The following is a 17,694-nucleotide window of genomic DNA, read 5'->3' as shown; positions in this document are numbered from 1 at the left end:
GTGTCGCTAATGAGGTCCCGACAGACGGAGCTGGGCGTGAGTGAGCTTAAGGAACCAGCCCTCCTCCATCCCGGCACTCAGCACACTTCAAATTAATAATTAAAATGCTTCCTGTCAGATTCCAGCCTGACACATAATTAGAGCAGCTCCAGGCTTTAGGCGATGGTGATGAAAACAGTTCTTGTTAGAAAGAGACTTTTCCGGGCATGAACAGGATAAGGATAGAACCCTTCTCTTCAAATTTCTCCATCAGGGCCTCCCCTCCATTCCAGACAGATAGGGACAGAGGCTTTCCTTTTAGCTTGAGGACAGGTGGGGGCGTGGGGAGGGGCAATCCGTGTCTCCATCTGTACCGGAGGAGGTAGGACAAGGTGCCATCCTAGCTGACATGAGAGTGTGGCACAGGGATTTGTGCAAGAAGGTGAGCCGGTGGGGGCTCCTTGGGGTTTCGAAGGCCGGTCAGACAAATCTGGAGGCCAGCTGCCGAATCCCATCCCCAACATGAACACACAAAGTGTTGATATCATATCTTTTCCCCACAGGGCTGCTGGGAAGTCGCTGAGCTCAGCTACTTACTATTCAGGGGCCAAGGCGCCCCTGGCCCCACCCCACCAGCCCATGGCATCCATCATTTCCTTCTAGAGCACAGCCTTCCCCCACTCCTATCAACAAAGTGGGGCATAGAATCAAGAGTGCTAGCTTGTGGGCTTCTCAGACCCCCACGAGCAGAGGTCAGAGGTGCTGTCCATGGTTCCAGAGAAACTCAGTTTTCAGGCTTCTCTCTTGTCAGTTCTCCCAAGAGCCTCTGCCAGTCTCCTCCCTCCCTTGAACCATTCCCCCAGATGCCAGATGCCAGTCCCTGTGCCCTGTGAAACTGTCACAGCTCCACACCTGCCACCAGGCCAGGCCCCCCAAGAGAGGGAAGGGATCCCGCTGCTTAGCTCATTGAAAGAGAACCCTTTACCTTGATGGGCCTGCCCTCGGGAGTTTGGGACTTGGAGCTCATGCCAAAGCTACCTATGAGCAAAAGAAAATAATTTTAAAGCAATGTTGTGCTACTTCATTGACGTTGCCTTCATAAATATTTCAAAGGTGTTTATTAGGAAAACTACAGGAGTGGAGAGGAGGCTGCTGAGGCCCGGCTGCTGAGAGATGCCCCGAAAGGTCTCGGCTACCACTGCCACCACCACCAGTGAAACATGTACTCCTTCTGAGGGGCTGGCCTGTGGGGGCTGCAAAGAGAAGGCCGCTCTGTTGGGCAGCCGACCCCTTGCAGGAGGCAGCTGCTCAGAAACCATGCTCCTATCCTCAGATTGAACCCCATAGGGCTATATAACAGAGTCCTAGGACACAGCACTGAGCTGGGGGCAGGGGCCTCTTGGGTTTTCCTCTGAGCTTTGCTGCTAGTTGCTGGGCAATTGCTCCCCTCTTCTGAGCTCAACAGTACAATAGAGAAAGGCTGAGGGTCCCTTCCTGGGCAGGCTGACATACCCAGATTGTGGATGCTGTCCTTTGCTCTCCTCCCCCAACACCCCCACCCCGCCCTCGCCAGCCAAGGCCGAGTTGGACCAGGAACGGCGGGGCCAGAGCAGGTGCACAGGGCCAGACTACCCCCCTTCTCCGGAGCAAGTCTCGGCTTGCCTCACCCCCCTCCAGGGGGCAGGGTCTGGGGAGGGGGTAAGAATGGTATCTACCTGCTGCCCCACCATCCCTCTCGTGGGGGTGGACAGGAATGGAGGCACCGTGGCTGCCTCCGATGCAACTCTCTCCTCAGAAAGAGCTTCTTTCTCTTCCCCAGGCCAAAGCCAACAAGCCAATTAAACCCCGAGAAAGCAGGATCGATCGGCAGGCCAAAGGATTACATTGATCCACAATACTGGTACCCAGGGGGCCGTGGCTGCACCTGGGGCTCCTTCAACTGCCATCTTCAGCTGAGCAATGAGCAATCCTCCCCGCCCCTGTCTCCATCCTCCCCCACCCCACCCCCACCCTGTCTGACTGTCTGTCCCCTCTCTTTTGGTCTCAAGCCATAACTGTCTCCTTTATCTGCACTGAGCCTAATGCCATCGGCGCCGACTTCTCCTTTCACACTGTGTAAGTGCAGGTGGCCCCGTGAAGCCCCTGTCCTTCGGGTGATCTGTCTCCATCTCAGTCAACCAGGGAAGGAGGGTGTTCCTCTCCACCCCATTTTACAGATATAGCCTACAAGGACACAGAGCATTTAGTACTCAGCTCCCCAAGGGTTAGCGGGTAGTGTTTTCTACACAGAACATGGGAGTGGGCGAAGGGAGCTTAGGGAACCTTCTCTGGTAAATAAAAAAAAAAAAAAGAAAAAAGAAAATGACTTGCAATTACCATATCAATTGTTTCTGGGAAAATAGGTACTTCTAAGAGATTTTTAAAATAGATTATTCCCTTAAATAGGTTAAGCACCCTTTGGCAGCCTCATTTACATTACTCATTTGCTGGGAAATTCTTTTTTCAGGGACAGTGCAGAAATAAACTTCAGCCTCAGTCCTTTCCCTTCGGAGACCAGATTAAGGTGGTCTGGGCGCTTCCTGGCCTGCAAAGCACAGGGTCTGCTCTGTGCCCAGGGCTGGGTGGGGGAATCCAGACCTGCTCTGGGGAGGAGGTGAACTCCCAGAGAATGGTGAAGGAGCCAGTGAAACACTGAGGTGCCGTCAGAGATGGGGAGGTAGGGGAGATCTGCATAGGAGGGAGGGGAGAGAGGGCAGATCCCCTGGGAATGGGGGCAGGGAGGGGGGGGATCTTGAGCAAACGCTCGTAAATAGGATTGAATGTGGTGCATGCAACTTCTGGCACTCTATCAATCATCTCTGTCCCCTTCTCCCTCATCACCCATCACCCATTCTGTCTTCCACACAGAGCAGAACGCACTCACTCCTCTCTCAGCACTGCAGAGGCCATTCCACAAATGCCCTGGGTCTGGAATCCCTGGCTGCCAGCATTCTCTTGTGCTGACCCAGATCCTCCCAGCTGCAGCGGGCCGGCGGACACCCAGAAGGGCAGCATGGATAGAGACGCCAAGGAAATCAGCACCCCAGCCATGTCACCCAGGCCCTTAGCATGGTCACCCAAGGAGGCTGAGCCCCATCTTGCAACCGGGGCCCCTTCGGGTTCCTGGAAGGTTCTCTGAAGGTGCCATCAGTGAGCACATGGACTTCAAAGCAATTACGAAAGCTATAGGGAAAAAAAAAAAATCGTGCGTTCGTTCATTAGCAGCAAATTACACTTGATTATCTTAGCGAATGAGGCAAAATGTCAGGTCAGCGACTGGCAGAGACTCATGTTGGTCCTTCCTCCAACACCCTAAGAATGGGGGTCACATTCTGCAGGAACCATTTTGGAGAGAATACCTAAAAATGAGAGCAGGAAGGGAGCAGAATAGGGTGCGGACCAGGCCCTCCGGAGAGCCCAATGGCCCAGGGAATTAGGGGACCAGGTAGGCAAACTCGGGAAGGACTGGAGGCCAGACACCCCACAAGAGGGTGGTGGGGGGCAGTGGGAGAGGAAGGATGCTAGATCTGGCTGGTCTGCAGTACAGCGGAGGCTTGGGATATCCTGGTGCAGAAGCAAGTCTGAGACACGAAGGGAAGGAAGTTGGAAGAGTACAAGGCTGCTTCCTTGAGCCTGGCACAGGCGCGCAGGGAGCGGGACAGATGGTCCTTCCCTCTGTGGAGAACGCGGTGCTCAAGGGAGGGAGGGAGCCAGAACCAGCCACGTGGCTGTGCACATCTGGAGGCCTGGGGGCGACCAGAGATGGGGGGTGGGGGGGGGAGAAAGGGAGGCAGTGGGAGGAGGAGAGGGGAGGGGCCCTGTTTCCTACACTGAGCTGAAGGGTCTGAGCCATCATCCATGGCACCCCATCCTCCCTCATCCCCCCTCTCCCCCCAGAGCCTGGGTGCCTGGTCTGAGAGCAAGGACTCAGGATTCCTCCTCTCCCCTGGGCCCCACAACACAGGGCCCCCTTTCTTCATGCACATAGGATCACAGATTCCCTCAACCTTCTTTGCACCTGTGTTTTCTGCACTTCCTGTAGTGAGAAAAAATGCCCCCTGGTCTGATACAGTGATCACTGAGAACAGTTGGCTTGTGTCAGGTGCCTTGTCTCAAAGGTCTCTGCCCTGGATTGTCCCTCTGAGCCCTGTTTTGGATTAACTTGTACGCTAGGCTAGAGCCTCTGGATCACACATATCAAATATTTAGCAATGATCTCAACCAGTGGCATCAGAACTTCTAGGAATGGAGCCAAGGCAGCAGTCTCTTAAGTGATTCTAATGGGCAGCCAGGGTTCAAAACTACTGGACTAATGGAATCTGGAGTTGTATCACCAGGAGCATAGTGCTCAGGATCAAGGAGGTGAGAGAACGATCTATTATGAGCTGAAACATTATCAGGCCAGGGCCTCACTCTGAAAGGACAATGATGAAACATGGCCAGGGGAGGGCAGTGGGGGTGGAGAAATCATACCCGCCAAGGAAGGTTGAGGAGAAGAGGATGTTTTGCTGCTCAGACACTGGGGAAAGGCTGGGAGCAAAGGTCGGAGACCCTCTGTCTCTGAGGGCTGGGATGTATCTACCCCATGAGATCCTGTGTTTTTTGTGTTCTGATGAGCACCATCTCATTAGTGGTGAAATAGTCACCATAACTACCTGGAGGTAGGGGAGCCAAACGGCAGGTTATGAACATCCTCAGACACAAAGTGCAAAAGACTTAACTTGCCCTGAGGCATCTGCATCCGGTGAGGTGTTGATAAATATCCCCCTATCCATTACCCAGGTGTTCTGGGTACAGGATGTAGGAGGCAGCCTAGCCCGAGCACACGCTCAAACCTCCACGCTGCTCCCACCCCATTCAGCAGGAGGCAGACACACTCACTTCCAGAACTGGAGTCCCAGAACCATGAAGACAGAGGCAGCGGGCTGCCACAAGGCAGATGCTGAAGGGGAAGGCGGTTGGTCCAAAGTGGGTTGGGGAGGAAGAGATGACCACAGACCCCCACCTACTCCTGGGTGGGGCTCCATCCCTGAGGTTCCTTTAAGCCCATCTGGGAATTCCCAGCACCCTTCCTGCCCTATCTAGAATCCATTCTGCTAGTGGCCCTGAGTGCTCTTTGCCTGCTCATTCTTGCTGCCACAGGGACTGGTGAAACAGGCTGTCAAAACAGTCAGCAACTATACCAACATTTAAAAGACACAGGCCTGTGTCCCTGAGATCTCACTCCCCAGAAGTGCTCCCATACTACAGAAACTCAAGCACAAATTTGTAGTATTTGTATCCAAACTACAGGAACGGGCAAAATATATTCTAGAACAGCAGTACTATGAGATACTTACGTACCCCTTCAAAAAGAATGAGGGATGTCTTTGCAAGAAGCTAGACACAAAATAGTATGTACTGTAGGATTCTATTCACGTGAGGTTCAAGGACAAGCAAAATCCACCCATGGCGAAAGCAGCCCGAATAGCTGCAGTTGGGGCCATTGAGTGGAAAGGGGCACAAGGTAACTTTCTAGATTCTGAAAGTGTTTTATATCTGGATCTGGGTACCTTACCTGGGTAAATGTGGAAAAATCCATGGGGCCATACATTGAGGACCAGCATCTTTTAAACACTAGATGCATGTAACACCTCAATATAGAAAGTAAAGAAAAAGAAGAACTGTGTGGGGAAAATGGGAATGAAAACAGAAAACACATAGCAGGACAATCCAGACAGTTTCGGTTGTAGAGAAGTGTTAGCCTAGGGAAAAGTCTAGAAGGATAGCAAGCCCTTAATAATGCTTCCCTCTGAGTGGGGGGACTGGAGGTGAAGACAACTCTATACATTTCGTTGTTAAATAAGGAAATTTAACCAAGTAAATCTGAAGATCTAATTGGCTTTCTTAAATGGTTCGGGGCCTCTAACCAGTAGAGGGAAGCTCCCCGGAGTTGTACAAAATGGGGGGGGCGGTTTACAGGAGGATGGGGCAAGGAAGTTTTTGGGAAAAGGATGTTCCAGGCAAGGCTGCTTTCTCTGGGTGGGGTAGAGCAACGGGAAGAGCAAGGGATCTTCCCGTGCGGATGACCTCATCTTCCTTTGGGGGACGGAGAGGTCCCACGTGGCAGATTCATTGACGACCATCAGGAAATCCCTACTAAGACTGTATTTCTGGGGGAGGTCGAAAGTGCAATTAGATTGTGTATTCAGTCCTGGTTTAGGGACTTGGCCTAAGTGATGCCATGTCAGGCCTGTGGCATTTTGTTTTTGTTTGTTTGCTTATTTGTTTAACACAGTATTGTTCGCATTTAAACTGTTTAATCGGCTGCTCCCCCCTGTCCCCCCCGCCCCAATGCAGCACATTACTTCACGGCTCCTTTGGTTCCTGCTTCCCTGGGAAACCCTTGCCCTTGGAGGCCTGGGATTCTGCTACTTGGGGCAGACTTTGGCTTCATGTCTCAGTTTAAGACTTGGGCTTTGCAGAAGGACCTCTGGACACTGCCCAGTTCGGAAGCTGCCAGGGTCTCTGCTCATTGGCCTGCATACTCAACGACAGCCTCCTGGGACAAGCCATGTCAGGTCCTCCCCGTGAACAGATCCCTGGAAGGCATGGCTCCTGCCTGTGAGCAGAAGCAGAATGCTCTGAAAGAGGAGACAATCAGGTAGAGAAAGGCAGGATGACTCAGGGCCCCCCCAGCCATGCAATTTTCACCGCCTACCCGGTCTCCTCTGAGTGATCGGTTCCACTAAGTGGTCTTCACAGCCATGGTTACAAATGCTCCTGGAGGTGAATTCCGGTCACACCTCGAGCCAGGCAAATGAACCCTTGCTCTGTCCCCTCTTTAATATGGATGTGACACCTGCAGGCTACAGCTTGTCGCACTGTGAAAATTATTTCTCCATTAAAATGCAGAAGTTGGAGCCTTGCCCAGGAAGGCAGCTAAAAATACTGCTCTCTGGGGGCACTTGTCACACGGGACTTCGTGGCCACCTTCCTCACCCCTCAGCCCCCAGGAACGCCCCACCCCTGTTGGCTCCCTCCTGCAAGCACTTGATCCAGTGTCTGAGGCTTATCCTGCCCCTGTCAGAAAGAAAAAGCACTGGTTACCATGCCTATTTCACAGATGGGCAAACTGAGGTCACTGTGCCCCGTCTGCAAAATCGCCTAGGGAGTGAGAGCCTGCAGCCCCGGCCGCGGGGGAAGGAAAATAACCCCTCACATGCACCCAGCGCTTTATAGTGTGCCGTGTCTTCTCACCCACTGTCTTGTCCAACTCTCAGAGAGATTCCGTGAAACAAGAACTACCATCGTCCCCGCCTTGCAGGTAGCATTTAGCCTAGTGAGGTGAGCAACACGTTTGAGGATGCAGGGGATAGTAAGGGGCAAAGGCAGAGCCCCAGTATGAGTCTTTTGATTCTAAAACATACCCGAGAACCACCAGTGGGAGGTGCTCACCTCAAACGAGGTGACCGGTCTCAGTGCTGGGGCCTCGGACTTTATAATAGGTGCCCTGGTTGGTAAAGAATGCCACATGCATTTCAGGGGAGGGCTCAGCACCCTACTTCATAGATAAGGAAATTAAGGTTCAGAGGTATGAAGGTCTTTGTCACAAGTCAGTAGTAGAGCTGGGAACAGAAGTCAAGTCCTGACCTCCAGCCCAGGTTCCTCTGGCTGCCCCAGGGGCTGTGGAGCTCTAGGAATGACTGGCTGGCCAGGTGCTGAGACCCTGTCACCCAGGGGCAGATGGGCACAGTACACCCTGCAGGGTCCCACATCCCAAAGGAACCCGGTCCTCTGGAAACCTGTTTGCTGCCTCTCTTCTCAGTCTTTGGAGGTGGAAGATGGTGAAATCCTCAGGCCTATTTTTCATACAAGAAAAGTAAGGTCCAGAGAAGGTAAATTTCCTGCTCAGAGTCACAGGGCAGAAGGAGGTCCCGGACCTGGATCTCTGATTCAAGTCTGGTGCCCATTCCACGGGGTCAGCCAACAATAGCAGGCAGAGCTCCTTCCCTGGCATCAGCTTCTTACCACATTTCAGCTTCCACATCTGTAAAATGGGGGCACTAGAAGTGGCCCTTCAGAAGCCCAAGAGCTGAGTCTTTGGAGACAAAGAAATTAGGTGATGCTTCCAGAAGTGGGAGGTGTCCCATACACTGACCGAAAGCTTGGTTTTCTGGATAGCAAACTTCACTTTACCAAGAAGGAAACTGAGGCCAGGGAGGGGCTGCATGGCCTGGCCACAGAGATCCAGCGGTTTAAGGACGGTGAGAGGGAGGAGATACAGGCATCCCACTCTGGCCTCAAATGTCCGGGAGGGAATCCTTCCTGCCAAGTACTGCGCCCAACCTGCTTCCACACACTTCTCGGAGAAAAAGCTTTCTACAAAGCCATTTATTTTTCCCAAAATACACCCCCAGTTAACAAAATTCCTCAGAGTCCCACATTTAAATTAGACATGCCACCTCTTCCGTTCCTGGGGAAGGAAGAAATGTCAGCGGGAGGACATCAGAAGTTTTCCGGAGGCTGGAGGCCAGCAAAGGACAAGCCAGGAGATGTCTTCCCAGCCCCAGAATAGCACCGTGGTTGGGGCGTGGGGGGGGGGGGAAGAGCTGTGTCCCTGCGGCCCTCCTGCCCCATCCCCAGGCTTCACTTAGGCTTCTGCTCTTCGGGGTCCAGAGTGCCATGGCCACCTGCCCACCTGCTCACGCCTGGAAGGACTTTGGAAACCATCAGATTCTCAGGTCTAGCAAGAGGCTCTGCCCCTCTCTCCAGGTTTCTGCCCGCAGCCCCTGCTCTGGGTAAGGATTAGGGAGGGGGTGGGAGTGAGGTATCCAGGAAGCTGTGGGCACAGAAAAGGGGTACAGTAGAGAGCAGGGCAGGAGCCCCCGCACGAGCCACAGGCTGTAGCAGGCGGTTGCAGGTTTCCTGACAGTTCCCAGCTGAAGGGCAAGCTCCTTAGAGAAGGGGCCTGTCCTCTCACGCTGGGTCCCAGGTACCTAACACAGTGCTGACACCCCACGGATGCTCAGTGACTGTTACTAGAATGGATGAACAAAAGGAAAGGAGGGGAAAACAGTGGGATAGAAGCTGACCCTCAGGGGGCCCACGCGGACACCCGGAGACCCAGTGTGACCAGCACATGCTTCCCATGGAGGGGGAGCTCACGGGGCACAGCCCACGGCACCACGGAAGAGACTGGGCTAAGGGAGGTCCGAACGTGTCCCAGCACGTGACCCAGCACATGCGCCTGTGTGCCTCCACAGGCCCGGGGGAAGGGCGCTGTCTTCAGTCAGCGAGGGAGGGAAAGGCCGAGGCTGGGGCCAGAGGAGGGGCGGGCAGGAGGGGAGCCGCCTCTGGACTTGAGGAGATGCTGAAGGCTCAGGGTCCCTGTCCGAGCAGGCTCACAGGTGGGTGGAAGAAAAGGCTGAGAAATGATAACTAGTATATCAGGGCCACTGGAGAACCAAGGCCAGGGGTGACTGTGTATCCTGTCTTTGGAGAAATAAGGCAGAGCATCAGTCTGAATACTGAGTCCTTTGGAGACATAAAGGCAGCCAGATGGTCCGTGCAGCATATCCGTTGGAGAAATAAGGTGGCAGGGTGGTCTCTGTGTCATGTCCATAAGAAATAGGACAGTAGGATGATTTACGTATCATGTCACTGGAGAAATAAGGCAGCAGGATGACTTGGGAGTCACGTCCATCGGAGAAATAAGGCTGCAGGGTGGCCTCTCTGTCCTTTGGAGAGTGAGCAGGACCTGCCAGAGTGGGAGGCATCTGTCGGAGGCAGGGCTCACCCGGAGGCCCCAGTGCAGCCAGAGGTGGGAGCCCCCAGGCAGGGGCTGCAGCCCCCTGGTGCTCGCCGTCAGGCTATTTCTTGTCCATCATCTACATTTCACGATGGAAAGAAAAAGCAGGGGAAAAGGCATTAAATGCAGGAGTTCTGCTCTCGGGCCAGGCACATGGTCACACACTTTCGGGTGCGGAGTGTGTCTGGCGGTGGCCGCCGCAGTCTGACTAGCAGCTCCCTGTGCTACGCACTGCCCTGGAGGCCCAGACTGACCCCAACACGGGAGCTGAGCATCAGACGGACCATGAAGTCCCTGAGGGAGGCTGCCTAATCTTCCCCAGTCCACCCGCCCCACACCCTTCCCATCCACTGTCCCCTCTCCCTGGCACACGTGTCCCCTCCCACCACCACCTCCCTTTCTCTCCCCCTCCGTCATACCCTCCCCTCCACTAGCAAGAAATCCTTCCCAGCTCCCCCTCCCACACGGAGCTCCCCAAGAGCAGTGCTGTGGGGAACCTCCCTCCCTCTGGCTCTTGTCTCTACATGGGGGGCACCCAGTGGACTCACACCCTTGGCCTCGCCCCACTCCCCGACCTGAATGGGGAGCTTAGAAGGAGGACCAGGGCATGTGTGATCCTTCCGCTCCCACCCTTGGGGCTCCGTGTGTCCCAGGGAAGTAGTCTTCCCTTCCGGATACTGCCTCTGGGTTCACCCAGTGTGATCAGAGACTGGGGGGCCAGGCTGCCACACTCAGAGCAGGACCGGGCCATTCTGCAGCCCTCTTCCGGAACAAGGCTGACATTTTCATCTCCAACTGCTCGATCCTTCTATGCCTCATTTGGCTCAGAACAACAGAGAGGCAGATCACTTATCTCCATCCTTCTGTACCTCAGCACAGGCCTCCATTACTGCCATGGAACATTCTACAGCATTTAAAAGACTTGCTTGACAGAGCACTTCTGCATTTGTCCCCTGTCTAATCCTATCACAACCATCTGTAAGTGAGGGGCTCATTCTGCAGATGAGGAAACTTCCTGGAAGGTCAGAGGCGGAGACTAGACCCAAGGTCTCCCCTCCTAACCCAGGGGCATCTACCTTCTGCACAAGGCTGCCTTCCTAAACACCTCTTGCTGCCTTTCATGAAAGTCTGAGTCTATGGCCCTCGTGTACATGTATTTTGTGCAGGTTTCAGAGGGCCCCATTGCCCCCTGCCTCTGGAAGTTTCCAGGGCCTATGTCCTTCCCCTCTCCCCTAAATGCAGGGGTGAGCCTCCAGGAGCTCAGTGAAAGTTTATTTCCTGACAGGGACACCAAGGAACCCTTAAGAAGATTTAAGTTTCTTTTAACTGTTAGCAGCCAACTTGGACTTTTAGGCGGAAGCCATTCAGATCTACAGCGATACTGCCCCATGGAACGTTCTGTTCACAAGACACACACACAGATACACGGGTATCTCCACACAAACACACGTACTCAGATGTCGCTGTTGGTTACTTTCAGTAAGGATGAATCTCAAACTTACTTCTAACCAACCCCTTCTCGATGTAACCGCTGATGCCGTATAATATGAATAACGATGATTGTTAACATTGATTAACCACCTACCATGTAACAGGAACATGGCTGCCTGGCTGAAAACTGTATTTCCTAGCCTCTCTTGTGCTAGGTAGGCGTCGTGTGACTAGGCTCTGATCGATGGATGGTGGAAACCGGAGTAACAGGAGCTATTTCCAGTCAAGCCCTAGGGGAAAAACCTTCCTCCCTTTCCTCTTTCCCCTTCCGGAGGGGAGGGGCGCGGGGCCACAGGAGCTGGAGCAGCCTTGGAACCGGGGTGGAAACTCCGCACGGAAGGGGGCAGACACCAATAAATGGAACCTGGCTCCAGGACATCAGTGGCCTTACGATCACCTAATGCTTAGACTGTTACAGGAGAGAGAAATAAATTCGTGTCGTTGTGATGCCCCTGTCATATCTGCAACCGATTAGAGCAGCCAGGACCTCGGTTACTCTGCCTGCTGCCGTTGCACCAGCGGGGAGTCAAGGCTGCTCCCCCAGGGAGGGAGCCTCAGGTCACCAGGTGGTGAAAAGGTGATCACCACCCCCACCACCAAGGACCCTCCTCCAGCCTCCTACACACAGATGTGCAAACACACAGACACATGTTCTCAAGCACCACGTGTCTTTACCTTCTTTGCTTTCCGAGTGTTTCAGAGGCCGCAGGGCTGCAAAAAAGGAAGGGGCACATGGTGAGGGGGAACCACGGGAAGGGGAGGGGGACGGGGTCCCACAGAGGGACGAGAGCCGGGGAAGAAGGCGGGCCTGGATGACTGGGAGAAGCTGGGAGGATGAGGGCAACATCCCAGCACCAGGGGAGGGTCTTAGGCCACTGTCCCGAGCCCTGGCTCTGCTCTGTAGCCTGTCACTCCCATCTGGGCCTCCGTTTTCTCCATCTATACAATGGGAAGAGCTACCCTGCCCTCCAGTGAGCTGGAGGCGTGGAAGGACACCGAGTTTGCCCTGCAAATAAGGGCCAAGTAAGAAGCTACAGGAGGCCGCAGACTATCCCAGGTGGGCCTGGGGTCATGCAGACCTGACACTGAACAAATCTCTAGGCCACCCTCTTCTCCCCACCCCTCCCTCTCTCAACTACATCTGCCTCTGAGCAAGAAAAATGAGGCCTGATCCCAGGGCTGTCTCCACACCAAAGGCAGAAAATTAATTGGCATAATTTGCGGCAGTCCCCAGGTGTCCGTCTCCTGCTCTTCCTTCTTCGGGGGTGGGGAGGGGACCGGTGTCAACTGGCACCATCCCAAATGATTCAGCGGGAACCTGCCTCTCCCAGCCAGGAGCCCCAGAAGGGAGGGCAGTGAGGCCTCCGGGGGCCACGAAACACCAGTGCCTGGGCACCGGCCCCAAGCTGGGCTCCAGGTCTGTGTCCCCAAAGCCCCATCCCCTTTGCAGACCACCTATGTATCTGGTCACTTGAAAGAGCTTCAGAACAGCCCTCTGGTGCCATCAAGGCAGCGTCGGGATAACACTTTACAGATGGGAAACTGAAGCCCAGAGCAGCAAAGCACTTTGCCCGAAGTCGCACAGCCTCTAACCAGAATGGGATGGTCTTAAACTGTTTGCCGACTAACACGACTCCAAGATATCGAGAGCACTTACCAGGCACCAGGTATGGCACTAGGCCCTTTACATATGTTATCTCATTTAATTAACCCACACAACCTATGAAGGCAGGCAGTCATTAGGAGGAAACCAAGACTCAGAGATGAAGAAACGGAGGCCCGGAGAAGCAAAGTGACTTGCTCAAGGCCACTCAGCCTACAGGCTGGAGCTGGAACTTCAACCCAGGATGCCCTTCTCCTGAGTCCTCACTCTGCTGCTAGGAAGCCACCAGACCCCACGGCGCAGGGTCACTCAGAGGGGACCTGGCCCTGGTAGAAAGGCAAGGCAGGCAGGAAAGATGCAGCAGCCCCTGGGAGGGAGTCTAGGGAAATCCAGATCCAGGCCTAACGCTAAGCAAAGACCAGACTCACCTGGGTAGGAGGCCACAGTCCACGAGACACTTCATCAAACCTCAAGTGAATGTGGCTCCTCCAGTTCCTAGAGTCCTCATCCTGTCCCTGTGTCCTCTCAGCCAATAAGGCCAGCTCTAAGCTCAGACTCACCTGTTTTGGATCCTTCTCCATCCCCGTCCTGGTCCTCGGCACCTGGAAGACAAGGACTCAGCGAACAAGAGACCTTTGCCACCCACTGTCACTACTGCACTTCCCCATCTGAGAGCGCCCACCACTCACCCAGCCAAGCACCTTCCTCTCACCCCTCCACCCACCCACCCATCCACCCCATCACTCCCCCATCTGCTCACTCGCCAAGCCCGTCCACCACCAGCCTCCAACATAAGCACCACCCACCTGTCTGTCCCTCCTCCTCCACATCTGCACCCTCCCTCCCAATGCCCAGCCAGCTGCCACCTCTCACCGTCTACGTTCACGGTCGCCTCTGGAAGCCTGTGCGTGCCACCAGCCGGCACCAAAACCCCGCTCACCGGTGTGTGCTCACCTCCCACCATGCACCTGAGTGGTCATACTTACCTGCCAAGCTCAAACCACCTATCTACCAATGCCAACTCACCACCTGCCGGTCACCAAAGTCAACCCACACTGACCCCAGCCTAGCTAACGGCAGCTGCTTCAGACTCTGCCTGCCAGGAGGCGGACACACCCTCGCACAGTGAGACCCGAAGCCATGCAGCATTCACGCACGTGTCACTAAACTTTCACTCTCTACACCCACACCGCCACTCGCAGACACGCTCATATGACCTCCACCCTCACCACCGCACTTGAGCCCCACAAGTCCCCACCACTCTCTTCCAGTCCCACTCACACACACGCTCAGCCTGCTGTATTCCCACCCTGAGAGGCAGGCGTGCACCTGTTCACACACACAAGCCATATTCAGCCTCAAGGTCGCACGCGTGCAGTCCGACCCCATGGGCACACTCATGCTCATTCTGAAACTAGGAAGCGACCCGCTTGTTGATGTCACAGACACACCCACATGCCCAAAGACACGTGTGTGCATGCACACACTCTCTCTCGCTCACCTGCATTCTCCTCCTCACAGCTCTGCTTGATCTTTCTCCAGCACACGAAGGCCAGGGCCACCAGCAGGGCGACAAGGCAGACAGAGAGCCCCACGGTCACCCACAGGGCCTCGGGAGGGAATGTCATGGGCTGCCCTGGGAGGGGAAGTGGAGAGAATGGGAAGAGACGGTCATGCCCAGCACCCATGGCCCTGAGCACAGCACACCCTGGGGCCACAAGGTATGAAGGGAGCTCCCACCCTTGCTGGGCTCCAGCACTATGAAGAGACCTCATTTCAGTCCCCACGCCCCTTCCCCACACACTGAGACACATCCAAACCCTGACACAGCCATGGCTGGTGTGCAAATGCTTCAACCCCGGCAGGGTTGAAGAGTCTGAAGTTGATGATGCTCTAGAACCTTCTACGGCTCCCCACTGACACTTGAATAATGCTTCAACCTTCTGGAGGACCTCTATCATGTGGCTACCGCTTACCCTCCCCCAGCCTTCCTTTCCAATTCCACTCCAGGAACCTCTGCTCCAGCCGAGCTGGTGCCCTGACCATTCTCTGCACAGACAACTGGTTCCTTCCAGCCTCCACACCACTGCTGTCAGGTTCCCCTACCTTAAAAAGTGCTCCCAAACTCTCACCTAGTTTAAGATTCCCCTCCTCAGGAGGCCCTCCCTGACTGTTCCAACCCCACCTGGTGATACGCCCCATCCTACAGATCAGGAGTCGGCAAATCATGGTCTGCGAGCCAGATCTGGCCTGTGGTCTGTGTTTGTACAGGCTGTGGGCTAATAATAGTTTTTATATTTGCAAAGGGTTACAAAAAAAGAAACAGGAGGCGCAGAAGGGGAAGGAAAAGCAGCAGCAGCAGCAGCAACAGAGATTGTACGTGGCCCACAAAGCCTAAAATATTTACTATCCAGCCCTTTACAGAAAGTGTTGGGGGAGCCCTGCACATAGATGGGGGTGGGAACTGAGGGTGCCCAGTGAGGGTTCTGGGTTTACCCAAGAGGAGGAGACTTGCCAGGGGAATGTTTCTGGGAAGCGTGGGGGCCCTCCTGTGAGCTATCTCGCAGCAGAGGGAAGGGCTTGAGGCGCCCGCACCTGGATCAGCCCCAGCAGCTGTTCTGAGCACGCTAGCCATCCGCCCAGGCCCTGGGCCCATGCTGGGTCCTGGGCAGAAGCCTTGGGGACGTCAAATCTAACAAAAGACAGAGCTGCTTTCCTCTGGTCTCTGGAGACCCTGAGCGCCCAGGGCATCGGCAGTCTTAGGGGGCCAGCTGGTTCTGCAGAAGTCACCGTCATTGCAAAGAGCCGTGCCAGGAGGACCTTCAGCGAGCAGAGGCCCTGGCAGGGACACAGGCATGTGCAGCAGATGTTCCCTTCGGCCGGCATGGCTGGCAGAGCTGACACTCAGGACATTGCGAGCAAAGGGACACATCACCCAGGAGAGCAGGAGAGGGCAGCAGCTGACATGCAGGGCCAGGAAGGCTAGTCCACGAAGCCTGGGAAGGAAACCCCTGGGGATCCTCAGCGGGACTCCTGTAGCAAAGGAGGGCACAGAGCCACAGAAATACCAAGGAGGAGGGAGGACCCCTTTCTACGTTCACCCCCTGACTGGTGTCAGTGCCTAGAACACAGGTCAGACATGCCCTCACTCAAACCGTAAAAAGCAGGGCTCAGACCTGGGTGTTGAGGTTCCATTTCCAGTGCTTGCTCCGTAAAGCCCCCTCCATGCACAGCACATTCGACTTCACTAACCTCCAGCAGGTGTGGGAGAGACCAGGCTGGAGGACTGACAGCCTGAATCCCAGAATGTTTTACAAGGCATAAAGCTGCCTGGAGTGAAATACAGGCCAAGGGCTCCAAAGTAGGCCAGACCTGCTCTTACAAAACCAGGAGGCTGGGTGGTGGGGAGAAGAGAAAATTAGGCTGAGAGGCTAAAGGTTGGATTCTGGTCCTGGCTCATCTGCTCACCGAAGGATGCTGGAGTCAAGGGCCACAGACCCCATGGATGGGTTTAGAGGGGCCATGCACCCTCTAAACGTCAATGCAAACTATTGTGTTTATCATGTATCCAATTTTCAAAGAGGTGCCTGACCCCCCAAATAGAGCCACTTTGCCGGTCTGTAGACTTGGGAAAGTTCTCTCTCCTCACTGGGCTTTGGTTTCCTCATCTCTGAAATAAAAGCACTCTCAATGTTACCTACTAAAGTTTAAAATAAAGGTTTTTTTTTTTTTTTCCCTCCTGGGTGGGCTAAGCATTCTCCCTACAGTTCCACTCACACCCATAGACCCTTTCTGCACGGCGTGGCAAATATCCAGTTCAGCCCAGTGTGCCAATTATCACAAAGTCCACCAATCCTTCAAGACCCTCTCAACTCCTGCCTGTCCCTGGAGACCTCTCCCGACTGCTGCAGCCCATTCTGACTCCTGACTCCTTTCTCAGAAAGCTTCACTTTCTCCGTTGACCTCATTCTACCTGGTATTTCTTATCCTCTCTGGAAACACACCAGGCAAGGGAAAGTCATGGGAAGGGAAAAGAGGACAACTAGACAGACAGAACCTGCTATCCTGACACCAGAGTATGTGGGGAGGCCCCCTCTTCACACCCCGAGACACAAGAAGCACCCACTGATGTGGACACTACAGGAAGGGAGGGTGTTTGGGCTCGGACCCCAAACAAAACCCCAACCAGATAGAGGGAATCACCAAGAGGGCGGCATCAATCTGGTGTCTGACCACATGGGGGCAGCAGAGATTTCCGCCCCACCCACAACTGCTGCCTGGGTTGAGAGCTCCCGTGTGCAAGAGCTGCCACGGATGGGGTGTGGGGGACTGACCACCTGGACAGGCCCAGCTGTCCCTCAGGGCCTCAGATCACCACCTTCCCATCGCCCTGCCTCACCATGCCTTGTGTCTGCTCTGGAGCTCCCACCCACACCTCCAGATTCCAGGCAGCTACGCCCTCCCCCGTGTAAGAAGCACAAGTACCACCTAAGGCGTTCTTAGGAGGGCGAATATTACAAATGGCTTTTATCAGCTCGTTAAAGAAAGTCCCCTAAGGACTTCTTGGTGAAGAATTTGAGACAGCTGAAAATGTATGAGAATGTTTTTAAAAAGGCTTCTGACCACCCAAACCTACCTAAATTGCAGCTCTCAATCTAGAAAAAAAGGCAGCGGCTCCCTCCGTCCTCCCCATCTGTTCATCTGCCCACTACCTACCTGTGATGGTGACGGAGCCATGAGCGTCCTGCTGCAGCACAGGGTTGCGCACCAGGCAGCTGTAGGTGCCATTGGC

The 17,694-nt window shown here is 54.5% G+C and overlaps 1 protein-coding gene across 1 annotated transcript in view; it reads right to left on the bottom strand.

Annotated features, from left to right (window-relative positions):
• Window positions 1–8,226: 8,226 nt before the first annotated feature.
• CD276 (CD276 molecule) overlaps window positions 8,227–17,694 on the bottom strand; it is a 14,238-nt gene continuing 4,770 nt past the window's right edge. Inside the window, exons 4-7 of the mRNA XM_049613845.1 lie at window positions 14,404–14,538; window positions 13,463–13,504; window positions 11,975–12,010; window positions 8,227–9,887 (exon numbers count right to left, since the gene is read on the bottom strand). Coding sequence (XP_049469802.1) covers window positions 9,865–9,887; window positions 11,975–12,010; window positions 13,463–13,504; window positions 14,404–14,538 — 236 coding nt within the window. The 3' untranslated portion in view covers window positions 8,227–9,864. The remainder of the gene's footprint in view (window positions 9,888–11,974; window positions 12,011–13,462; window positions 13,505–14,403; window positions 14,539–17,694) is intronic.

Source organism: Panthera uncia, assembly GCF_023721935.1.
Source record: "Panthera uncia isolate 11264 chromosome B3 unlocalized genomic scaffold, Puncia_PCG_1.0 HiC_scaffold_1, whole genome shotgun sequence".
Taxonomy (NCBI): Eukaryota; Metazoa; Chordata; class Mammalia; order Carnivora; family Felidae; genus Panthera; species Panthera uncia.
This window is presented reverse-complemented; position numbering and strand designations above follow the sequence as displayed.